The 26,200-nt window shown below is 47.0% G+C and overlaps 1 protein-coding gene across 1 annotated transcript; it reads left to right on the top strand.

The window, feature by feature from the left end:
- Positions 1-537: 537 nt before the first annotated feature.
- Positions 538-22,217, top strand: Tmem72 (transmembrane protein 72). The gene is made up of 5 exons (XM_055604111.1): positions 538-607; positions 16,630-16,696; positions 18,916-18,987; positions 20,330-20,469; positions 21,739-22,217. The coding sequence occupies exons 1-5, from the start codon at positions 538-540 to the stop codon at positions 22,215-22,217; spliced, it is 828 nt and encodes a 275-aa protein (XP_055460086.1).
- The last annotated feature ends 3,983 nt before the right edge of the window (positions 22,218-26,200 follow it).

The raw sequence follows: 26,200 nt of genomic DNA, 5'->3' as shown, positions 1-26,200 counted from the left end.
CTCTGTCTCTACCATTTCTCCCCCACCCCAGATTTGCATGTGCCCAGTCTCCTCTAGGACCCCAGCAGGTGTGAGGTGTGGGTGTGACTTTCTTGGCACAGCCTGATAAGGAAGGGCTTGGATGCTAGCTCTCCTGTTCCCTCCTCCCAGCCAGAAACAGTTAATTGCCAGCTCTAGGCTGCCTCCTGCCCAACCCTAATCGGCATGATCTCAGGCGGCTGCACCAAGGCTGAAGCTGCTCCAGGCTAGGCCAGGGCTATGTGGAGCAACCAGAGCATTCTTCCAAGATAATGATTAAGCTGAGCAGCACTTGGCAAGGGCATAGGCTGCTAAGCCGGGGAGGTGAGCCCTGTTCACACCTCAACCAGGCTGTGGAAGCCAGAACTAGATAGATCAGGAAGGCAGAGACCAGAGAGGCCCAGCGGCTCCCAGCCAGCCCCTGCAGCCTCCTGCTTGTCAGAGGCACCCAGAGCATCTCAGATCCAGAGGAATCTTCACAGCCTGCCCTTCTGGGACCCTGCTCACACCTCTGGCACCATGAAGCTCCAGGTGTTCTGGACTGTGCTGGAATATACCTGCCGGCTCCTGGGCATCACCACAGCTGCAGGTAAGATCCTGCCTCTCATCTACCAGCTCCTTGCTCAGAGGCAAAACAGGAGAAACGTTTTCTAGCCAGGAGAGGGTGGCACATCTAGCCACATCTGCCCTTCGGCTTCTCTTTCGAGACCTCAGGGAAACCCTGGACTTCAGGAGAGCAGCAGGTGCAAAGACAGCTTTAGGCAGGTTTAGAAGAGCGAGCCTTGGTGTTGAGACCCAGTGGCAGCCCACTCTCGTGAGACCTTGGGAGCCTTCATCATCCCCATCAATGAGCTAACATGTCTGCCCCCTGCCCTCAAAGGGCCATGAGGACAGCAGGTTGGAGTGGGGACTGGCGGTGAAGGTATAAATGCCTGGGAAAATGTGAGAATTCTTACCGAGGTGTAGCTATAAAAATGGTCAGTTAAGTTTACCTTGCTTTGTTCAGCAATAGTCCTGTCTTGTGAGGAGAGAATCCCGTTGACAGGGCAGCTCTGCACTCAGGAGATGCGCTGGGTATGACGATGGCAAGCTTCCATAGACCCTCCCCATACCCTGCAGACAAAACGCACTGTTGAAAACCAGCCCCTTTGCTATGAGCCATTTACAGGAGCGTGGTATGGGCTTAGAGGACTGGAAATCACCTGGGCTGCTCAGCTGACTTGGATTTCAGATGGTTGGCAAAGAAATGACTTCTGACCCTAACCTCATCCTTAGCCCCACCAATCCAGAGGGCCAGAATCTATGCTGAGGAACTGAATGGCGGTGATCTGAGCCATTAGCTCTGTGCACCAAGGCTCTTGGAAAAAAAGAAAGAAAAAATTACACATTAAATCCTTTTTGGCATCCAGATAAAAGCTTTTTCAAGAGTCTCTGCCAGTTGAAAGGCTTCTCCAGTTCAAACCAAAGCAATGCGAGCCGAGCCTCGGGTCTCTAGTGTACGTACAACCTTGGTCCAGCCCTGTGGACCTTTGAAGGTGTGCTTCCCCACCTCTGTGATGGATGGATGTGCAGCTGCAGCTCTGAGCAAGACAACATGTGAACTGAGGTTCTCAGTGGATGCCCTTGTGATATACTCCAGGACCAGTAGGGATCCACATCATTCCTGGGGTGCTCGGTTGGGCTCGTGGTCAACTGGCTAATGGGCTCTTCTGGTAGTAGGGCTATGAGTCAGAATAGGCAAGGTCAAATTCCAGCCCTCCTGCTACGAGATGGAGCAAGTGAATTCAGATTGGAGCCATAACCTTGCCAAGGTCACACAGAAGGTTGGAGTAGGAGGACCCTGGAATTTCCCAATAGCACTGGACAAAGCCTTCCCTGCATCCCAAGTAAAAGAATTGGTCTAGCTCAGACCCGTTTAGATAGGCTGGTTGAAGGGCCGGCCCAAGGCCTCTTACAAGTAGGCAATGATCACAAGGCCCGCAAGGCAACCTTAAATGTATCTCCACCATGAGAGTGTGAGCTACTGCTGCTCCAAGTCTACTGTGCTCCCTGGACAGAGCGAGTTTCATACATTGTTCCCTTCGGGCTACCAGGAATCTCACATCTAAAATACAGCCATTCTCCGCAGTCACTGCTTCCCTCCAGCCAGGAAGCTGCCTAAGGTGCACACAACTACCCTTCTAATGGATTTAGTGAGTCTAGATGGTTTCAACCTAAGGATGGCCTTTCACGCCACACACCCCCAGCACATGCGCACACCAAAGCATATTCTACACTTTTTTAATTAAATTTTTATTTTTTATATTAACTACAGTTTATTCACTTTGTATCCCAGCTGTAGCTCCCTACCTCATTCCTCCCAATCCCCCCCTCCTTCCCTCTTCTCCTCCCATGCCCCTCCCCAAATCTGCTGATAGGGGAGGTCCTCCTCCCCTTCCATCTGACCCTAGCTTATCAGGTCTCATCAGGACTGGCTTGCATTGTCTTCCTTTGTGGCCTGGTAAGGCTGCTCCCTCTTCAGGGGGAGGTGATCAAAGAGCCAGCCACTGAGTTCATGCCAGAATTAGACCCTGTTCCTCTTACTAGGGAACACTCTTGAACACTGAGCCGCCATGGGCTACATCTGTGCAAGGGTTCTAGGTTATATCCTTGAATGGTCCTTGGTTGGAGTATCAGTCTCAGAAATGACTCCTGTGCCCAGATTTTTTGGTTCTGTTTCTCTCCTTGTGGAGCCCCTGTCCTCTCCAGGTTTTATTATCTTCCCCTTTTTCATAAGATTCCCTGCACTCTGCCCAAAATTTGGTTATAAGTCTCAATCTTCACTCAGAAGGACAAACAGGATGAACATTGAAAGAAGGAGAAAACAGAAACAGGACAGGAGCCTACCATAAAGGGCCTCTGAAAGACTCTACCCAGCAGTGTATCAATGCAGATGCTGAGACTCATATTGTACATCTTAACCACAACCTCCATCTCTGCTAAGAAGCTGCTGTTAATTCTAAAGATGGACCTCCTGCCTTTCTTTGATATAAGATCCAGGCTAAAAATAGACCATCGTTGCCTTCTAAAGGCCGAGCTTTCAGTGAATATCCCTTGGGCTCTCCAGAGCACTGGGGCAAGTGGGAAGCTAAAAGGGGCTCTGATGCTCTCTGGCAGGTTTCAGGTTTCTCTTGACATCACTGGCCTTCAAGGCCTCTGTCCAGTACATGAGATTTGCAAATTCTTTATTCCCTTAAGCCGCTTTTGTTGAAATCCTCTGTTGAAAAGTCCAGGGAAATGAGACTTGAGATAGAGCCTGGCACTTTGCAGAAACCCAGGGGAGGGGGGCAGATGAGGCGCCCCTGTACATAAACAGCATAGAGGGTCCAGAGGCTGGGCAGGGATGTGAACAAGCACTTCCAGAGTGTCACCTCAAGGGACTGTATGGCTCCCAGGAGGTGACAGTCTCTGCCCCAGCAGTGTTCTTTGTGGACACTAGCTACACGGCCTCTTCCCACCTAACTCCATTCATGAAGCATCATGGGCTTTGCTGCCCTACACAGAACTCAAGCCCTGGATGCTAAGTCAGTGGATCTCAACCTGTGGGTCGTGACCCACTTAGGGGCCCAACGACCTTTTCACCTAAGACCACCTAAGACCATCAGAAACATTTACAATTCCAGTGACAAATTTTACAGATATGAGGTTACAACAAAAATACCTTTATGGCTGGGGAGGGGGTCACCACAACATGAGGTATATTAAAGGCTCACAGCATTAAAAAGGTTGCGAACCACTGCTCTAAGCGGTTTTTGGGACAGATGCTCCCGCCAACCCAGAATAAACAAGCCACAGAGGACAGACAGCACCAAGCCAGGGTATGTTCAAAATGAAAAAAAATCCTGTCCCTGGGAACAGCCAGGTGGTTCCTTGGACATTACGCACACAGCCCGATCTAACTTGATCTTACAAAGTGCTTCTCTGGTGTTCAAAGTCATGGGGCCGTGAGGGTTGTGTGTGCAGCCTGTGAACATGAGTGTGACCTCTAGGTCATTCTGTTGCCAAGCTGCAGTACTGCAAGACCCTGTCCACAAAGCAGACATACCAAGAGTCTGCATAGACTGTGGGACCCTGCCCACCCTTTGAGGTGTGAGAACATCTGGGTATCCATCACTGAAAACATTCACCAAGACATGGCAAACACATCCTCTGTGAGAACCTGAGACTCGGTGTTGGTTGGTTGGGTTTTCTGCTTTAAGGCAGGCTCTCTATTTAGCCCAGGCTAGCCTCAAATTTGCTACCTACCTTAGTCTCTGGGATTATAGATACGGGCCATCTCATCCAACTTGTGATTTTTTTTTTTAATATAGACTGGGCATCAGACAGGACCTGGTAAATGAGTGCCTACTGGGCAGGACTCAGAAGTACATGGCACCTTTTTGCCTCATGAGAAATGGCCTGATAAGATTAGTTCTCAGCATTTGGTTGAAAAGGCAGACTTATTCTCCTTTGAACTTCACTGCACTTCCCTCACAGAATCTCCAGTAACCTCCCACCTCTTCTCAGCCCTTCCCCAGACCAGAAAAGGAGAAGAGCTCCAAGTCAATGCACAGATGCCTGGCCCACTCCCCAAGGTGTGGAAGGAGGAGAATCCTGTCTTTGGACCTTTATCTGGAAAGGAAGTCCTCCTCCTGCTGGCCCTACACAAAGAGAAGCATGGGTTATCCTAAGAGTGATCTGTCCCCCAGGGGGGAAAATATGTCATCAGTACTTGCTAAGGTCTCCCAAACTACCTCAGAACAAAATGTTTATGCTAGAAATTTCTCTGCACACAGCCCCACCCTGGGCCCCATCCCTGACCCAGACAGACAGACAGACAGACAGACACACACACACACACACACACACACACGGTGCACTTGCTCTTATCTCTATTTGATTTATCTAGCCTCTTTTTAATAGTAGTTGGCAAATAGCATCATTGTTGGAGTTTTCACCATGACCCAAGCCCTGTGCTACTTGTCTTCAAAACCTCATTCCATCCTTTGTGCTATCCATTAAGGCCTCACTAGGCCCATCACTGTACCCATTGTCCAGGAAGGGAAACTAAGGAGAATGTGGTGAGTTGAGGCACTCTCCTCAAGGTATCCTGCCAAGGAAGCAGGGAGGCAGAGCCCAACTGATAGGGATCTAGTCTTGAAACCCCCACTTTTATTCATCATCCTCTGCCTGAATCGAGGTTAAAGTGTTCTAGGGAAAATGGAACGGGAAAGGCCAGACGCTGGATGGAGAATCAGAAGAACCTACTCATACCAGCACACTCAGGGGAATAACCTCCCAAAGCCAAGCTCTTGACTTTTCTCTTCCTTGGTAGATTTAAGTATTATAAGAAGCTGCGATTCAAGATAAGTCACCATGGTTTTATAACCAATATTCGTCTTCTATCTCAAAGGGGCAGCTTTCTCTGCATTTTAATGACTCTAAGATGTTGGATTAAAAAAAAAAAAAAAAACCAATAGAGAGGCCCAGTCAGAGCCACTCCATAGTCTGCTCTCATGACTCTACCCTGGGTCAGTCCTGACCATCCACAGCCCCAGGCAGGGTGTGGGGCTATGGTGAGCACAGGCATGACAATATTGCAGCAAACGCTACATTTAAGCACACCAAGCACTTTTGGGAGCTGAAGACACTGGTATTTAAGCTGTCTGCTGTTTCTCCTCTCTGAATAATCTGTATTCATGACTCATCTGGCCATCCCAAAGGTCTCCAACTGAGTCCTTTCTTGGGCCCTGTCTGCATGTGTTTCCAGAAAGAAGGATCACAGTAGAACCTCCCATTTATACGTCCAGAGGTACATAACTAACTTCAGTGTTACTATCTTTCCTATACCTACAAATGCCTGAACACTGTGGTGCTGAATTTAATGGGAAAACAGAGGCTTTCTGTCCTGGTGGCTTGTCTAACTGGGCACGCAGGAGCAATGCGGAGCATCATAAGGACTGGATGCAGCAGAATAACCAAGCAATGCTGTTGTGGGCAATTTGCTTCTCAAGCTGATGAGCTGTTTCTCCCAAATCAAGCGCTTGGAGTGGATCTGAGATCACTTTAGGCTTGTTTTGTGTTGTTTGTTTGTCTGTCTGTTTGTTTGTTTGTTTTGCTAACGACCCATTAACCTGCCTCCCTATTTAACAGACACAGCCACCTGCTAAGTACCAGTATTCCTTACCACCTACAAATATACAAATGACTTACAAATGTATAGACCAGGACAAAAGCAGCATTTAAGATCCAGGTGATCTCATCTCTTAACGGGTACAACAAAAATGTGCTTTCACCTCAGTCTTGGTCAAAGCCTTCAAAAAAAAATGTTTTCTAAGTAACTGTCTAGGGCCCTGCATGCTAATGTCTTTTTCTCCCTAATTTTGTGTATTTATTTAGTTTTGTTGCATGAACATTTTTGCCACGAAGGTATGTCTGTTCACCACGTGTGTGCCTAATCCCTTCGGAGTTCAGAAAAGGGTATCAGATCCCAGAACAGGAATTACAGGAGGCTGTGAGCCACTGTGTGGGTGCTTGGAATCCAACCTGGGTCCTCTGCTAGAGCTGCCACTGCTCTTAACCACTGAGCCATCTCTCCAGCCTCCCCACCTCCACTGCAGGCTAATTTCAACAACCCTTAAATGCAGATCTGCATGACCACCTCCTGCCATTGAAGAAATCATGTACTCCAACATGTCTGGAGGGTATTTTTGTCCCAGTGAGGTTACAAAGTGTTTCCAGCTTTTCCAAATGAACCTTTTTTTTTTTTTTTTTTTTTTTTCCTTTTCTGGTCTGGTTGTCTTGATGAATATTCTTCTTGCCCCCTCCTGCCTCGCAACAGGGTTTGGGTCAAATGTTTCTTTCTTCATTCTTTATATCAGTGTCTTCCTTTTTAGATTTAGAGTTAGACTGTGGAAAGCTAATTATGATTCATTTCCTCTGCAAATGTTTGGTGTTTCCGTCTTATCCTGTGTATACCCATCTATTAAGGAGCCAAGACCTTCACCCCAGGGCACTGCATGTGATCTGAGCAGGGAGGCAAACTAGTCACGCCTCATGCTTCTGTGACCTGTACTATACTTCCCACACAAGCTCTTTAAGCTCCAGTTTCCCATCTACAGAATAGGGACAACCATTGGCTCTACCTTCAGACTCCAGTGAAACAAAGTGAAAACTGCTACCAGCTCAGAGCAGGCTAATTCCAGAAGCCCGTTCAGGAGACGGTGTCTGTGAGACATGAATGAAATAGCCCCTCTTGAAGGATGAAGAGGAATCAGGGGAAAGAAGTAAGGCAACATGTGACCCAGGAAAATAGGATGGAGGTGGGAGGGGTGAGCTTTAGAAGGCCTGATCCAATTGTACGCTTCCCATCACAGCTTGAGCTGGAGTGGCGGTGATGGCGGCGGCGGTGGCAGCTACAATGGTGGCTTTGAGACAGGATCTGGAGTCCAGGCTGTTCTGGAACCCACTGTGTAGTTTGAGCTGTACTCAGAGTTCTGGCAATCACTCACTCAATCCCATGTGTGCTGGGAGTAAAGGCGTGGTCGCCACCCCCACAGAGCATAGCTATATCTAAAGCAGGAGGCAGCCCTGATCTTCTTTTCATGGGCTTACAGTTCTTTTTTTAGTCACCTTTTTATGTATTCGTTGAGCAAAATGATGGTTTCATCATAACATTTTATACATTTACATTATGTGCTTTGTCTATATCCATGGGCCTATTAATCTCTCTTGTCTTTTCCTGGACCTGTCTGTCCCCTGGATCCCTACCTTTCCCCATCTAGTCATCCCCTTCTATTTTCATATCTGGCGTGTGTGTGTGTGTGTGTGTGTGTGTGTGTGTGTGTGTGTGTGTTATCCCCCATATGAAAGAAAAAGAAAATATCTTTCTCTTCTTAATCTTTATTTATCTAGTTTAACATTATAGTCTCTAATTCTATCCATTGTCCAAGAAATGATACAATTAATTCTTCTTTAAGGCTGAACAAAAGTCCATTGTGTACATGTACCAAACTTTCTTTATCTGTTCATGTATGGATGGATACCTAGGCTGATGTCATATCTTGGCTTCTGTGAGTAGTCCAGTAATAAGCATGTATACACAGGTACCTCCGTGATGAGGTAACGTACTTAGAGTGTAGACACAGTGTATCTGAATAGATCATGTGGTGTTCTACTTGGGATTTCTGGAGGGACCTCCATGCTAATCTCCATAGGGGCTCTACTAGCAGTACATACGCGCTTCTCTTTCTCCACATCCTCATCAGCATTTACTTGTTTCCTTAATGATGGCCATTCTCTCTGCAGTGAGATAGATTTTTACGTGATTCGGATTTGCATTTCCTGAGCTGGTAGTTCTTTCAGCTGTCTGAGCAAAACAGGTGTGCAGCGGCACCTGTTATGCGTACAACAAGAAGAAGAAAATGTTGGCTGAATCACCACAAGGAAGACGCTGTTCTAACTGGAGACAGTCCCCTGGGCAGTGCTGAGGACTCACACAGGCTCTCACACAGCAGTCTCACCTCCAAAATCTGATATACAGGCCCAGACTGCTTCCCAGGAGAACTCTACCAACATTCAATGAAGACCTAATACAATTCTATCTAAGATGCTACAGAAACTTGAAAGCAGGGAGTAATCTCCAACTTAGTTCATAGACTTGGCCTTTACCCATGTGACAACTAATCTCAGTTGTCAACTTGACACACTTGGAAAGAGGAAACCTCAGTGGAGGAAGTGCCTCCATCAGATTGTCCTGTAGACATGTCTGGGGGGGGGGGGGGCATTTGCTTGGTGATTGATTCAGGAGGACTCAGACCAAGGAGGGTGGTGCCATCTGTGGGCAGGTAGGCCTGGGCTGCATAAGAAAAGTAGCTGAACATGAGCCTAAAAGCAAGCCAGTGAAAAGCCTTCCTCTGTGGTCCCAGCTTCCCTCAATGACAGTGTGCAAGCCGTAAGACAAAGCAAACCCTTTCCTACCCTCAAGTTGATTTGGGGTCCTTTTTTTAAAACTGCAACAGAAAGTAAGCTAGAACAACATGGACATCAAAATTAGACAAAGATGTTATATAATAAGAAAGCTAGGGACTAATCCCCTGCACAGACGCAAACATTCTGAACATTTGCAGCAAATATATATATATATGAAGAATAATATGCCAGAACCGAGGGAAATTTGCTGCAGGTTGTCTTAACCTTTAAGTCATCCATTTATAATTGGCTGTCTGTTGTCTATGCACCTCCTGCTAATTCTTATGATTTTTTTTTTTTATGGTTATCAGATCTTCGAAAATTTCGTAAGTGTTTTGGTCATCTTTCACTTCCCCGCCCCTAACTCTTCTCAGATCGACCGCCCCTACCTCTTCCCATACAATTTTGTGCCCCCTCCCACTAAGGCCTAAATTTTTACAAATGTGTGCCCTTCCACTGGAGCACTGATGACTTATCAGGGGTTACACTTTCTGAGAAAACTGATCCTTCCTCTCACAAAAACTAAGAATTTTGTCAGGATTTCTTAAGCTCCTTGGGTAGGGCTGGAACGACATGCCCAACTCCCCTCTCTGTGCTGGGCTTTGAGCTGGTTCAGCCTTGCACGTGTCTGGTGCATGGTGTGACAGCTGCAGTGGATTCACACGTGCTGCCTCCCTGCTGTGCTCAGAAGATACTGTTTCCTTATACTCACCCAGCATCTTCCGGCTCTTGTCCTTTCTGACAGCTCTTCCCCAGTGATCCCTGAGCCTTTAGAGCAGGGCTTTCGACATATATGTTACCTTCAGGGCTGGACATTCTGAAGCCTGTTATTCTCTGCACTTTGAAAGCCGGGGGTTCCTGTGCTGATCATCATCTCTTGCAAGCAGAGGCTTCCCGGATGACGGCTGAAAGATTCCTTAATCTATGGGAATAACAGCAGGTCATTAGGAAACGGTATAATGCTATGTCTGTATATCAAATTAATACTTGTAGCTTCTTTCTCCTAGGGTTTATGATCTCTCTAGCTATAGGTCCTTGGCCTGATAATGGTACCATTATCAGGAATGGTACCATTGCGGAACAGACCTTTAATCAAATAAAAATGTGGTTGGTTACTCCTGTGACATTTCTGCCACTATAGGACCAGTAAGCACACTTTGCCAGGCCTGTTGGTCTTGTAGGCCACAGAGAACACACCTAGGTAAGATGGGTGATTATTTGTCTCCTTTGGTAGCATGAAAAGCATTTCCCGGGCTATGAATGCTAGCCAGTAGGAATGAAGCTTCCAGGAGCACCACCTTGATTTCCTCATGTTCTGTGTATGACTCGTGTATGTGGTCTCTTCAGCAGTAGGGTCTTGACATCAAGTTTTGGTAACCCAGAGCACTGGCAATAACTTGTAAGGGGTGCAGACCTATAGATAATCACTGGCCAACAAATGAGAAAGAAGTAACTCATTCGTGGCAATGGGCTTTTTAATTCATTAGCCTCTCGTATCTAGTAGGGGAATTGTCTACCCATTATAGGAGAACTCCACTTGGACTCTTTTTATGTATGTGTATAGATATATTTTAGAAAGTCTCTGTTGGAGCGGGTTTCCATGTGGCTTTTTTGAAGCCTTTAGAGTTACAGATCCCTTCCATTTTCCCTCTTCTGCTCTGCTGTCCCTCCCCCACCACAGTTTATCTCTTCCTATCATAATTCCCATTTAACTTTTTACATCACTGCACTCCACCTCCTCTTCCCTGAAAGCTACTCCCTGCGGGTCCTTCGTGATCCTCCGACTCCCGCGTGTATTCCATATAAAGCACACACGTGTAAAGAGTCAAAGCTAGCATCCACAAATGACAGAACTCTGTAGCATCTGTCTTTCTGGGCCTGAATTTCTTCCTTCAAAATTGTTGTTTCCAGCCTTACCCGTAGCTGCAGATTTCACGATTTTATTTTTCTTAATAATACTCACCACATTTCCATTATCTATTCATCAGCGGATGGACTTAATTGCTGTTTCCATTTCCTGACTGTTGTGAATAGAGCCGCAGCGAGCATAAATGACTCTCTCTGTAGCAGGAGAGTCCTTTGGGTATGTGCCCAAGAGCTGTATGGCCGACGCTAAGGTAGAGCTGTAGTTAGCTTCTTAATGGCTTTTCACACTGCTCTCCGCAGTGGCTGCACCTGACTGCACTCCCAGCAGCAGTAAATAAGGGTTGCTCTTTCCTCACATTCCTACCAGATTTTGTCATCACTTATTCTTAGCCATTCCGACTGGGGTAAGTAGGAATCTCAAAGTAGTTTTAATTTGCATTTGCTCCTTGGCTAAGGAGATGAACAATTTTTAACAACTGTTTCTCAGCCACTTGCATTTCATCTTTTGTGGATTCTCTGTTAGCCCTGGGCCCCCTTTTCCGTTGTGTTGTTTGTTTTCTTAAGTTTTGAGTTATTGATGTGTTGGAAATAGTAATTCTCTGGCCAGTGTATAGCTAGTAAAGAGCTCTTCCGTTCTGCAGGCTTCCTCTTTAGCAGTGGGTGCCTTTTGATGTACAAAACCTTTATATGTTCGTGTGCTCCCATTTACTAGTCGCTGATCTTCGTGCCTGCACTGTTATCGTCCTGTTAGGAAAGGCCTTTCTTGTGCCATGGGAATAGCGTGCTCTCCGCTCTAGCTTCTAATTAGAGTTAAAGCATTAGGTCTTATGTTGAGGTCCTTGATCCATTTGGAGTTGTATTTTGTTCAGGATGAGAGATAAAGGTCAAGTTTCATTCTCCTACATGAAGCTACCAAGTTTGACCAGCACCATTGTTTAAGATGCTGTCATTTCTCCAACTTGTACTACTGGGTTCTTTGTCAAAAATCAGAGGGCTGAAGAAGTGTGGGCTCTTTGTGGGTCCTCAATTCTATTCCACTGTTCAGTGAGTGTTCTTACATGAATACCATACTGTTTTTATTCTTATATCTCTGGAATAACTTGAAATCTAGGGCACTGATAGCCCCAGCACTTTTGTTATTGTTGTTGAGGATTATTTTGGCTATACTGGGTCTTTTGTGTTCATACATCGGATGTATGTTGTTACTGTTTTCTTTTTCTAATTCCTAGGAAAATTTGAATTGAAATTTTGGTGGGAATTGTGTTGAATCTGTAGATTGCTTTTAGTAGGATGGATATTTCCACAATGTTGATCCTAACAATCCATGAGAATGGGAGATCTTTCCATCTTCTGATATTTTCTTTGATTTTTTTTTTGTCAGCATCTTAAAGATTTTAGTACACTTTTTTACGAAGAGCTGTTTATCTTTAGTCATGAGATATGTTTCTTTTTTCAAATGTTGATTTATTTATTTTTATTTCATGTGCATTGGTGGTTTGCCTGCTTTAATGTCTGAGAGTGTTAGACCCTCTGGAAATAAAGTTACAGACAGTTGTGAGCTGCCATGTGGGTGCTGGGACTTGAATCCCAGTCGTCTGGACGAGCAGCTAGTGCTGCTAACTGCTGAGCCATCTTTCCAGCCCCAAGGTATGTTTCTGGAAGACAGAAAAAAAAAGAAAATCTAAAAACAAACAAACAGCAGCTGGAGAGAGAGATGGCTCAGCAGTTAAGCGCACTGAGTGATTTTTCAGGAGGACCCTGGCTCAATTCCCAGCACCCACACGTCAGCTCACCACTGCCTGTAACTCCAAGATCTGACACCCTCCCACAGACATGCAGGCTAAACATCAATGCACATAAAAAAAAGAGAAATGAATACAAAAATCATGCCCCTCTTTGAAAGTTAAGGCTGGAGGCTTTTCTCCCGAGATTGGAGCAAGCTAAGGATGTCCGTCCCTACCACAGACAGCCAGCGCTGTGTTGCTCTAGCCAGCACAGCAATGCGATGAAGAGAAACAGAATGAACAGCTTGCCAAGGAAAAACAACAACAACAAAATCGCAAAAGCGACTAGTATATAAATGTATGATGCCTAAACAATTAAATATTCATTCCTACAAAATTACCTAAAATTATTTTTAAAGGCTCAAAACGAATCATAAATCTAAAGTGTAAATCTTGAAGCAATAACACTCCTAGACAATGGGAATAAAAGTCTGTGTTGCGTTGGGCTGAGATTTCTTACTTCAATACCAAAAGTTCAGTCTGCAGTGACAGAATTAATAAAATTCTTCTGATTGGATACCGTCAAGATTTTAAGACATTTCCCTGTAAAATACAGTATTGGAAGCCAACACAAAACACAACGTCTTTTCGCAAACACGAAAAGACATTCCACATCATGCATCCTTAGAGAAATGCAAGTGAGGCGCTCAACGAGAAACTATGCGTGTGTTTTAGGAAGACTAGAATTGAAAAGACAGAATCGTCGGCTAAGGCCGTGGAATTCTTGCACACACTCCTCGTGGGAACTCAAACGATGCACTCGCTTTAAAACAGTCTGGCAGTTTCTTCGAGAGTTGTGCATGCAGCTGCCATCTGATCGGGTTATCCCCCCTGCCAAGCATCTACCCAAAAGAAGAGAAAAGGACATAACAATTGAAATGCCCATGGCAGCTCAATTCATAGTATCCAAAAACTAGAAGCAACCTAACTGACCGTGAATTATGTGTGTAAATTATAAGCAAACTGAGGTGAATCCCTGTCAGTCAGCAGTAGCAGTCAGCCATAGATTGGCACGAGCTACTAATGCACGCTACGGCTAACATGAACCTAGAAATAACTCTCTGAACGTAACACATAGCCAAACATGAGTACACACTATTCGATGCTATTTCTCCTAGCTCACAGGAAGCATAAACTAGTCTCTGGTGATAGAAGCAGATCACCAGCTGCTTAGGGGTGGACCACAGAAAGAGAAGGTAAGACGTCACTGGTGTGGTACCTGGAGGCGTTCAGGGCGATAATGATGCCCGTTCTCTTGACGGAGTGATGCTTTCAGGGCTGCAGACAGACATACGTCAGTGCTTATCAAACTGCACCTGAAAAGTGTGATTTGCCACAGGTCAAGAATGTTTCACTAAAGCTGTCACCAACGGTGCATGTCATCTTGCTAAAATGATGTCCTCGAACAGCTGGACACCTCAGTGGCATACAGCAATAAGCTTTAGGTTATCCTGTATGCAGGTGAGTAGGCTAGGCAGCTCTGTTAATGTTGGCTGGCTTTGTTTCCCTACCTAGAGGCCAGATAGCTGATGGCTTAGCTAGACTGGCCTTGGCTGAGACAACTGGGCAATTTGGGTGGCGGCAGAGACACAAAAGAAGGGTCAGTCCTCACGACCACTGTATGTATCTACTTGCATTTTGCCTACAAAATCCCATTACTCAGAAAAGGTCGGGTTGTGACTTTGCCACCGACAAGGGATGGCTAAGTCACATAATGAGGGGTGTGGCCTCAAGAGGTGTGTAGGGCCAGGGCATAACTGCAACTACCATAGGAACTGCTCCTGGGCTCACGGCAAAACAGATACCTCAAATGGTGTCTTTCACCTCTGGATCATATTTAAAGAATTTAAAGTAAGTGGTCTGGTAATGTAGATAAGTGGCCAAGAGTTTGCCTAACATATACAAGGCCCTAGATTTGCTCCCCAGCACAGAGAAAGAAAAAAAAGGGGGGGGGGACAAAAATCTAGGACAAAAATGAGTGAATTCTACTGCTTTTAGGAAATTCTCCCCAAACAGACTAATTAGAACTAAATGATAAATGCCAAGGTTTCCTTGAAACCTCTTCCAACCGAGTGGCCAGAAGTTTCTACCATAAATCCAGACCTTTCCCCATGCTGCTTTGCCTTCCTTGCTCACCTGTGTCTGTTGTGCAAACCTCAGCACACAGGGAGCCTCCAGGGTGTCCTTGGAATCTTCTGCATCTTCCTCTAGGCTAATAAACCTTATCATCTCAGTGAGTGCATACCAACTGGGTCAACGTCTCTGCCCTGCACTTGAAAAGCACATAGCATGTGTCACAGTGGAGACAGGTATTCTGTTTTAACACTTGATGGAGTGTTGTGAGGACAAAGACAATGGCTAATGGAACTATGTAAGAACTAATCTATTATCTACCCTCCCAAGAGGAAAGAACTTGTTCATGCCCCACTCACTGATGTTGCTCATTATTTTATTTACTTACTTATTTGTATGAAGTGTTCTGCTTGCATGTACACCTGCACGCCAGAAGAGGGCACCACATCTCACTATAGATAGTTGTGAGCCACCTTGTGGCTGCTGGGAATTGAACTCGGGACCTCTGAGAGAGCAACCAGTGCTCTTAACCTCTGAGCCATCTCTCCAGCCCCACGCACTGATTTTTCTTTCTCGGGTCTTCCTTGAAGCCTTGTCAGTACACAAGCAGTCCAAAAACCCAGTCCTTCTCACTATGTCTTGTGTTTCACGCTCTGTCACTCTGTTAGGAGGTCAGGGGTGGGAGGGGGCTCAGTCTAACATGAGAGTAAATATCTCCTTAAACTTACAGTAAGCAGCCAGGAGTGCTGGTGCCTTCCTTTAATCCCAGCACTCAAGGGCGCCGAGGCAGAGAAATAGCTGTGAATTCGAGGCCCGCCTGGTCTACAAAGTGAGTCCAGGACAGCCAAGGCTACACAGAGAAACCCTGTCTCAGAAAACAAAAACAAAACAAAAAAATTACAGTGAGCATTCTTTTAAATTCTGAATAATTTCTTTTTTAATTTACTTTTATTTATATATTTATTTATTATAATTTATTCATTTTTGTATCCCCGCTGCAGCCCCCTCCCTTGTCTCCTCCCAGTCCCAGCCACCCACCCTCTTCTCTCCCTATGCCTCTTCCCTGGTTCACTGATAGGGGAGAACCTCCTCCCCTTCTATCTGACCCTAGCCTATCAGGTCTCATTAAGGCTGGCTGCATTGTGTTCCTCTGTGGCCTGGCAAGGCTGCATCCTCCAGAGGAAGGGGATCAAAGAGCTGGCCACTGAGTTCATGTCAGAGACAGCCCCTGTACCCCTCACTAGGGAACCCACTTAAAAACTAAGCAGTCTATGGGCTTCCTCTGAACAGGGGCTCTAGGTCCTCTCCATACATGATCCTTAGTTGGAGTATCGGTCTCTGCAGGGCCCCCTGAACCCAGGTTTTTTGGCTCTGTTGTTCTCCTTGTGGAGTTCTCCAGGTCTTTCTATCTCCACTTTCAGAAGGAATACCTCCTTAATTCTAGGCTGAGCAACTTCTGAATTTTAGGGATACTACATACCAGCTTGGATCTCAGTGATCCAAGCAAGAGCATTTAGATAACTTTCAACCCATAGCAAGGCACAAAGCACATGCCCTGGCCTGGCCCAGGATGGCAAGCATCTTGAAAGCCATTACAGAGACTAGCCAAAAACCTGAAGGGCCACTGGCCTTCAGGCAGTCTCTAGAGCACGTGGATGGAGGATGGCTTCTGTGCTCTAGGGTTGGGGAGTTCTCCGGGCTCTCCCTGGGGTTTTCGGAGATGACCTGGAAGTCTTCTTGCTCTCTTTACCTAACCACAGCTGTCAGTACTCATAGAAGGAAGACACCCTGGCTCTCAGACCTCAGGAAAAAACTCATGCCTCAGCCAAGAACCCTCACAAGACAGTGCCATGGAGTGATGTACCCAGACCCACTCTCTCCCTCTCCTTTTCCCCTGCAGTGTTGATTGGAGTGGGCACAGAGACCTTCCTGCGAGGGAAGTTCAAAAGCCTGGCCTTCTATCTGCTGTGAGTATGCATCATCTACCCATCAACCCTCCCAGTCACACATCCATGCATCCCTATAGTCACTTCCTTATTCAGCAAACACACACATATAATTAGGACATATTTAATATGCTATATATTAATATGTATACATATCCCCTAATTATGTATATAATTATAACACACACACATATATATATAATTTCCCCTTCATGATAAGTACAACTCACTGTAATTTAGCTTAGCATCATGAAAGATGTGCACACTGCACTAGCTGTAGAGATGATCAAGTTCAGGACTCCCCAGTTGACTCTACCTTTCCACCACATCTGTGCCTACCAATGTACCTTGGCAGAAGATAGATGGCCATACAGGGACGTCACAATCAGTGAGAAAGTTGGGGTCCCTGAGCCTATAACTCAGCATCTCTGCAGTCCTGCCCTGTGCTTCTAGCAGCTTCCTGCCAAGGCTAGAGGAAGCCTCTGTGTCCCCGCAATAGAATGTCTTGACTGCCTCATTTTGACCTTTTGACCTTTCCAAACCTCACTAACTTATCCCTCCCTTTGGTGGCTGACCTTTGCCCTGGGTGTCATTCTACCCCTACCTCAATGCAGGCCCTCTTGTTGCCCCTGGAATCTCACATCTGTCACCTCCTCGCTGTGATCCACCTTCAGAGCTCATGTCTATACTGCTAACTTACCTCTTGACCCTTGGCTGCATCTGGGGACTTCTGGCTCTCTCTATGGCCTTCGTGCTGTGTCTACCCATGGAGCACACACCACATCTCCTTGCCCCTGAGGCACTGTCTTTCTGGGTCCCTACAGCCAGGTTGAGCCTGCCTCCCCTCCATCACTGCTAACTCACTAGTGTACTTCAAGTCGGGCAATATGGCCACCCTCTGCCCTCAATGCACCTCTTCCTTGGCACTCTGCCCTATCTTGGGGGGACTCAATGGTGGTCATTCTTGATTACATTCCAGCCTCAAGTCTTCCTGCCCCTCACACTCACTCAGTTACTCCTCTACTCACGCCTTGTTCTCCGACACTCATAGCTCAGCACCAGTCTCGATCCCCTGGCTCACTAGCACCTTACAGGAACTCTGAATGAGTCACTTACTCACCAAGCCTCAATTCCCCTCTGCCCCGGCATGTAGGAAATGGCTCTGCTGAGAGTTTCTACAAAGCGTATACCTTTCAGTACTTCTTAGTCACATGATCTCCAGAATTTGGGGTGGCTCCCATCTTGTACCTGCCATTTGTGAGCTGTACCTCTCTGGCCAAGGCTCTTACCCTCAGCTTCCTCGTTCATAACTGACATTAATATACCTGCTGGTCATAAAAAAAAAAAAATGTTGCAATAGCCAAAGGAGTTGGTTTCTTTAAGGCTTCTAGAACTGTGATTGGCACATTTCAATCATTATGTTCATTTTAAAACTAAAAGATAAGAATTATGCAGTTTCTGGGAGCATGGGAGAACAGGCAAAAGTAGAGATTAAATACTATAATCACAGAGAGAGGAAAAACAGCATCTGTGTAAGGGCAGTTCCATTCTAGGTACAGTTCTAAGGGACTTATAGACATCTACTCATCTAGTTTGTGATAATTTCATTGGTGAAGCCTTATAGTTAGTCCTGGTTTACAGATGAGAAACTGAGTCACAAGAAGTCCAGTTTCTACCTGCATGCACATCAGTAGGTAACAGAAGCAGGACCAGTGACCCTTAGCAGAGCATGGGTCCTGAGTGCCCTGTTGCATCCATCTACTCTCACTAGCTTTCACTCTGATGGGTAGTCAAAGGGCACTCTCCCATAAATGAGTCCTCTCCAGGGTGGGCCCAGGCCTCATATGGCAATTATACAGAGAAATCCTTAGGAAGCTCCTAGACTAGTGACTTTGCCATTGTAATAACAAGACTTCACCAAACAGATGACAGAGGGAAAGAGAGGCCTTCCAAGAAGGTCTAGCTTGTGCAAAGGACCTGTGGAGCCTGCCAACTTCCTGTATACTCAGGACAATGTGGGTATTTATAAAGAAATTTAAGGCCACTCCAATACAGACCTTCGTGCCATTCAGGCAGCACTAGAGGGATGTTTGATGGAGACACAAATATATGAGGGCAGGGAGCCTTGCCAGGGTGTCAGTGGAGATTTCTGGGAATCAAAGGAGCTGCAGGTAGACAGCCATGATAAATTCATGGGGGACCAACAGGGCTGGCCTCCCAGCCTTTCTATTTATCCACAGGTTTACAGGAGTCACCATCTCCATGTGTGAAGGGGCCTTCTTTGTGGCTCAACTGCTGGCCATCTGCTTCAGGTGAGTAGCCTCCAGAAGTTAGCTTTACATCCCTTACCATCCCAGCTCCTGAGAAATATCTCACCTGTGGAGCCATGGCTGGGTTGTCCTGCTTCTGGGGCCACTGTGGACTGGTTCTCCTTCCAGAAGCAACTCCGCACAGCTCAGTCACCTGCTCTCTGCTGTTCTTGGCTAGATAGTCAGAGCCTGCCTCTACCTACACTCCCTCCCAAAGTCAGCTTTCCCTACCCCAGGGCACTCAGTCTCTGGGCACGTGTCCAGACTGTCTGCGATCGGTTGAGGACCCTGCAGGAGGCTCAGCACTCGGGAAACTGAGCTGTGTGTGGGAACCAGCTCTGCCTCTTCCAACATTCCGGCCATAAAGGCCCTGCTGTTGTCCAGCCAATACTCAGTGTGTGAAAACGGTCATCCGTGAGGTAAGGGCTCAGACTCTGGACTCTGGCTAACAGAGCCTAGATAGTTGGTCCCCAAACAGTCAGCGAGAGCCAGATCTCAGCACCTAGCAGGGGTTAATAGCTGATTCCTAGGCTTAGCCTTTGGGTGGCAGCTTGCTCCCCTTTCTACTGAATTCTACCTCAAAGGATTCTTGACATTTCAAGGATGTGCAGAAATGTTCCATCTCCCAACACACAAGGACACATCTGCTCCTGTGTGTACATGTACACATATACCCCAGACTGACACCAGAGGGCACCAATGAGCTGTACGTAGTTCTGTTGGACAGCCATGCTCTCAGAGCATGAAGGGTCCAAGGACAGGCATTGTCTTACTTAGAGACCTGGGGGAGTGTACCTGAAGAAATCTGTTCAGTATCATGGGGATACACGGTAGTCCCTATGTGTCAGAAAAAAAAAGAGAGAGAGAGAAGGTTTTCTAGGCCAATTCTGTCCTGTGCCTGGCAAGGTACAGCAAGTACAGTACAATTGAACTCCAGCCTGCTTGTTCTTTGTGTGATGTTCAGTCCCCACAATGCAGAGAGTACAGTCCTCTATACTGCATACCATTACTGGTCCATGGAAGACTTCCCCCAAAGCCCCAAGACTTCCATCAACTTCCTTTTCCTGTTGGCCAAAACCATGGCTAAAGAACATGGGTCAGGGAAGCATTTTGGAAAGCCTGTGGACCCCTTGGAGTGTCTCAAGCAAGCCTCCTAACCATAGAACCCACGGTGGGGACCCTGAGATTTCGTGACTCCAGCCTTTAAAGATATTCAGTCAGGGGCCACTACAGAGATCACAAATACCGTAGGGCTCAGCCCCAGGTTCCCACAGCCTTCTAAGAAGCTGGGACCTGCATGGGATGATTTCTACGAGCCTGCTAACCCTGAAGCCCCCTCCCCCAGGTGTCAGCCGGGGTCTCTGGCACACAGAGCAAGGGAGAAGGCCCGCTGGCTGGGTTGCTTCCAGAAGTTCCTTGCCTACATGCTGCTGTCTGTGGCCTGCTTCCTCCACCCTGTCCTCGTCTGGCATGTGACCATTCCAGGTAGGAGCACTGAGGGGAATGGGGGGATGGGCCTAGCACAGATGTGATCTAAGCAGTAGGACCAGGTGCTGTCTCCCCAAGCTCCCACCAGCCTGTATGCCCTCTCTAACTCAGTATGTGAGCATAGCTACGAGATGTCCACTATGCTGACCAAGCAGCAGGAACACCCTCAGGCAAAGTCCTCATGGACATAGCCATCCAGAGGTTGGACCCTTAATGGGACCCCGGGTTGTCTTCTCACCGACCACTTTCAAAGAATGAGAGAGGGTCCTCGACCCAGACCCTTCTGCATCTCGTCAATGCCTACCCATTCTGTTCTAACCTCCAGGCACCTTTATAGGACCTCCAAAGAGCATGACAGCCTTATCTCCTCTTCCTCCTCCTTGTACCTTGCAGGGTGGCTCAGTTTCTAACCTCTGACCTGACGTCTTCACCTCTGCACATCTGTCTCTTCCCTTCTTTTCTACCACCTTCCTCTTCATCCCCCTTTATTTATACACACATCGTGCCTCTCCCAGAGACCATCTCCAATACCAAAACATTTTCTACCAACGAAGACTAAACTGTCTTCTTCTTTAGCATATGTGCCATGGCCCCTGAAGAAAGTCATAGAAGGATCCACCCTGACATTGAGTGGGCCACAAGCCCTGACCATTGAAGACACAGACTGAAGAGACCCTGAAACTGGTGGGCATTGGTAGTCAGGTTCCTGGATTCCCATAGATGAGCTGTGTTCCTTGCAGGAGACCATAGCTGAGAGTCCACAGGCTAGCCCAATGAGCCATGGGCACTGACCATGAGAGATTCACATCTCCCCAAGTTTTCTCGGTGGGGCCTAGGAGAATCTCCACATTTCTGGGAGTGGGAAGATATCCAACAAATTGTCTACAACAGAATCAATACTAGTAAATCCATTATATGCCTGGCCTCTACCCCCAGAGAGAAGCTGGTGGTGGTGATGAAAGTCAGGCAATCAGGACCAAGACCAGCTCTCCACATGAAGGGGACTCGGGCATAGAGATCAGAAGGATACCTCAAGAAGCAGGCAGAGCCCTTCTTTGGTACCCTGGCCACTGGAGCTATTTTAATCTTTTAGCCTTGGCACGTCATCCTCTGAGTCTGATGTGGGTGTGTGAAGGCTGGACCTATCAGGGTGCCGACCGACCATACCTGTACAACGTGGTAAGGCAGTGGCGCTGTGGAGAGAAAGGCTTGCTCAGCCTCTGGTTTTCCTCTGTGCAGTATCTTGACCTCCCAGATCTCTTCCAGGTTCCATGCTAATCGTCACTGCCCTGGCCTACTTCCTGCTGAGCAAGCGGAAGAAAAGAAAGGCTGTTCCAGAGGTGCTGGCGCCCACGGAGCAGTACACAGACCCTTCCAGCAGCGTTGTGAGCACCACAGGCTCTGGGGACACTGAGCAAACCTATACTTTCCATGAGGCCCTCAAGGAGGGGCCTGGCTCGTTCTTCGTCCACATGAAGAGCATCCTGAAGGGGACCAAGAAGCCCCGTGTCCTACAGCCCCGAGATACCCTAATGGAACTGGCACTAGAGCCAGCCGACTCCTTGGCCAAGAAGAAGCAGGTACACTTTGAAGACAACGTAGTCAGGATCATCCCATCCCTCACCGAAGGTCAGGGTGACAGTGACAGTGGGCCAGAGGAAACGAGCTCTGACACGACCCCCATTATCCCTCCCTCCCGGACGCCACTCTTCCTGCCTTCTCTCATGGCCACTGACCTGTTCTGAGCTTCTCATCTGGAGATCTACAGCTGGAGAGACCTTCCAGAAAACTTCTAATAGCCATGGCCCCTGCAGGGAACTCAGGGTCTCCATGGGTCAGCTACTCATATCCCAGTGGTGGCTGGCTATTCGGAACAATGAGATGGTGTACCAAGCCAGATCTGTGGAGACCTCCAGGGGGGCACAAAGGAAGCCCTGCCATACAGAATCAGCACAGGCTCCTTCTCCTTGGCCGGGGGTGGGAAAAAGAGAGCACAGCTCCACAAGGCTTCTAACCCAACTTGCTAAGCCTTAAAGGGACAGAAGACATCAGTTCCACCTCCCTTGCACCCAGGCTCCCTTGCAGCCTTCAGCAAGGACCCTGTGGTGCATTTTCCTTGTGCTGCAGCCTACTGGCGCCGAAGGACCAGGGGTGCATCGGCAGCACAAGCAAGATAGTTCAGGGTAAACATGGGAAAGAAAGCTTCAGATCTCAAGCGAGGACAGCCTGGAAGTGGGCCGCATTCTCAGCATACTCTAAGACTGGGCTAGGCAGCAGGCATTTCAGAATCGCCCAGGGAAACAATGCCACTCTGTGTTCACTGCCGGGAAAGCCAACCAGAAGAGCGTCTCTCATTCCAGAAGGATAGCCAAGGGCTTCCTGCCCTTCCCACCCCAGCCCCACTGTATGGGCAGGGTTCAGATCCCAAGTAGATGGTGCTAGCTAAAAGAGTCTGAGAGCCTATGACCATCTGCAGCAGGAATGGCCAGGGTGCAGCATGGAATAATCACTATAGGTCAAGACCCAGGAGGCAGGAGACTGCCTCCAGAGAGCCACACGACACAGGGAAGTAGCTTTACCATGCTTAGGTACCTGAGAGTAAGATGGGTGATAAATGAATGTTTGCTCAAAATAGGAAGGAAGGAAGAAAGAAGAGGAGAGGACACAAGGGAGAGGGCAGTGATCAGGAAGGCATGGTTTCCATCCTGCGGCTGCAGAGGTGACAGTGAATCTGAGATAGAGACTTCTTAGTAAAAAAAAAATTTATAAAATACCTTTTAGTTCTAAATACAATGTTTGGGCCATGGAATTATTGCCAGGAAGAAGAGACACACATTCCTTATAGCTGACATCATGTGTGACCAACAGGAGGGAAGACTCTTATAGTTTGTGTCTGGGGAGGAGAATCACTTCAGGGTTCTCTGATGAGTGAACCTCAAAGCACACACTTCACAGTCTAGATAAATAACATATTCATTCAGCAGCTATGAGTTGTTGTTGTTTTTTTAATGGGGAAACCTAGAAGTTGGAGTCAGCCTAGTGCTTAGCACAGCCAGTGTTCTAGACGTGCAGAACCCTTCTTTCAATACAGGATGTGTTTGCTAAGACTGTGAGGAGTGAAGGCAGAAACCAAGCCAAGAGGGCTGGAGTAGGTAGGCAAGGTCTACTCAACTCATTTCTCAAAAGATAGACGTCTAATGGGTTATTGTAAGCCCTTGGCCACGGGGGCACTTAAGCTGTTTCTTTGACAGGGATGTCAGATAGTGCAGTCAGGGGAAAAGTAAATTTATGGAATATAGGTGTGGGTGGGTGTGTCCCTATTACTACAGGAAACACCACCATGACACCCTGAATTTGTCTGAGGCAAGACCAGAGCAAACCCAACGGGTGATTCTTAACTCCGGGTTACAGGGCTGGAGCTTGGGGAAATAGAGCTTCCACCCGGACCGAACACAGGGGCCAGAGGGAACAAACCACAACCAGGAGGAGAGTCTTGGTGTCCTCCCCACCCCCCCGTATCAATAAAATACCATGACCAAAAGCAAACTTAAGGAAGAAACAACGCATGTCGCTTACAGTTCCAGAGAGCTAGAGTCACCATAACAGGAAAGGCCTGGCCAGCAGCAGGAACCAGAAGCCAGCCGGCCACATTTCATCCACACACAGGAAATGGCAAGGGGCAGGAGTCACAAGAGGTGACACGAGGTCATGAACCCTCAAAGGCCACCCCCAGTGAGGCACTTCCTCCATCAAGGCTGCATCTCCTAAAGGTTCCACAACTTTCCCAAACAGCGCCACCAACTGGAGACCAAGTGTTCAAATACATAAACCTGTGGGTGACCTTTCTCGCCGAAATCATCCCGTATATTTTTTAGAAATCTTTGGTTCTTGCTTGGTTGGTCGGTTAACTTGTTTTACCTCTTTTAAAACATCTTTATTAATATATAATTCGTTGTCATAAAGTTGACTAACTTAAGGTATACAGTTAAATGGGTTTTAGTATTCTCCACCATCTTACGATCATAATACACTCATCAACTCTGCCTCCCCAAAGAAATCCAGCCTGGTAAACATTAAGACTCAACCCTCACCTCCCAGTCTCTGGCCTATGAAACCACTAATCTGCCTTGTATCTTTGTAACTTTCACTATTCTGAGCACTTCTTAATTTGAATCACAGCCTACACTACAGCACACACCATCCTTTTCTCTTCATCAGCTTTCTCTCTCTGCACCATACGTCCTTTTTTAGTCTTTAAATATGATTTATTTTAGTTTCTTGGACAAATTTACAATGGAAGTTTTGGAGTCTTGGTTAACTACATCCAGCATCTGGGGCTTCTTAAAAGCCACGTCTCTTGCTTGCCTCTCTTGATCATGTACCACGTTTTCTTGTTTCCTTGCGTATCTGAAAATTCTTTTTGAGTACCTGGACATCTTGGCAACTGCAGGTTGCAACTCTGAATGCTCGTTCCGCCTTCCTCCCACCTAGTATCTGGTGTCTTTATTCGTTTGTTTACTGACTTGCCTGGACTAGTTCTGCGAATTCAAACCATTTTTTACACAGTGCTCATCCTTTGATGTCCCTATTTGGATTTTTGCCTTTGATCTTTTAGCATGGTTACCTAGAGTTTCTCCTGGGTCTGCAAAAGCCATTTATTGGCCAGTAGTTATGATTAATCCCTTGGACCAATTAGATACCCTTTGCCACTGAAATAGAGAAGGAAGCAGGGCTTGGAGTCATCTGTTATAAATCAAGTTTGTTTGCCCCTGCCTTCAGTCAGGGACAAATAGCTCCATAGCCTCTCTTTGACTTCCGAGAGAACATGACCTTCTGTGCTGGAGATTCAAGCAGTGCTCGGTTTAGGTTTAAGTTTCGTAGTTTTAGGAGTTGTTCCTAATTTGTATTTGGCCAGAGACTGTACTTAACCTTTTTAGAGCCCATGGACCATGGACCCTTTGTTAAGGAATCTACATGCAGATGCAATAATTTTGAGCCTACACCCTGGCCCTGGCTGCTCCAGAACAGGTTCAGATAGGCTGATCCCAAGAGGGTTCTTCTTGACCGTCTGTGTCTTCAGTTCTCTATTAAGCAAGGGTTAAGGTTCAACATTTTTGTTTATTGCTGCTAGCGCCATGGCATTCTGAACACCCTTTTTTTTTATTCACCCCAAGATGTGTTTACAATGTTTCTGAGAACTCGGCGTGGAATGAAATTCTTCACATCCTGTCCTGAATGGGGTCAGATCTCTGAGCTTTTCATTCTTTCTTCCTGGGCAACTCCTCAGCAGCAATGCATAGGCATGATGGATGATGGCCTGTTTCCCTAGGAGATAGACACCTTTCCTAGATGGGTAAGCATAGGAGGGAGCAGGCTCTGACAGCCTTCTGGGTTTGTTCTTCCCAATGGGGAGCCTCTAAGTAGGAGTCAGATGAGGCGAAGCAATCAAGGCCGAGTTTGCAATACGGTTTTCTGTGACATGGGCTCAGGAGGTATGAGAGGCAGATTCCTACATTAAAACATGGGCCGTACCAAACGCATCTTATTTTCCCTTATTCTCAACTATATCTCAACTTATATAACTTTATGACACAAGTTGAGTGCGCCCAAAAGTATTCTGGTTCCTGTCATTTAAATAGGTGCTACACTTCAGGTGGGGAGCTCAGCTTTTTAGTCAGTGGCCTGAAAGCGTCCTCCCTCAGCAGCTTCCTTTCAGGTAAAGCCGCAG

This window comes from Psammomys obesus, unplaced genomic scaffold, assembly GCF_907164565.1.
Source record: "Psammomys obesus unplaced genomic scaffold, mPsaObe1.curated_primary_1811, whole genome shotgun sequence".
Lineage (NCBI taxonomy): Eukaryota > Metazoa > Chordata > Mammalia > Rodentia > Muridae > Psammomys > Psammomys obesus.
This window is presented reverse-complemented; position numbering and strand designations above follow the sequence as displayed.

What these genes read in the sequence shown, in the direction of transcription:
- Tmem72 (XM_055604111.1), top strand. Translation starts at nt 538, where the DNA reads ATGAAGCTCCAGGTGTTCTGGACTGTGCTGGAATATACCTGCCGGCTC. An exon ending in AGCCTGGCCTTCTATCTGCT is followed by an intron (nt 16,697 to 18,915) that starts GTGAGTATGCAT and finishes ATTTATCCACAG; the next exon opens with GTTTACAGGAGTCACCATCT. An exon ending in CTGCTGGCCATCTGCTTCAG is followed by an intron (nt 18,988 to 20,329) that starts GTGAGTAGCCTC and finishes CCCCTCCCCCAG; the next exon opens with GTGTCAGCCGGGGTCTCTGG.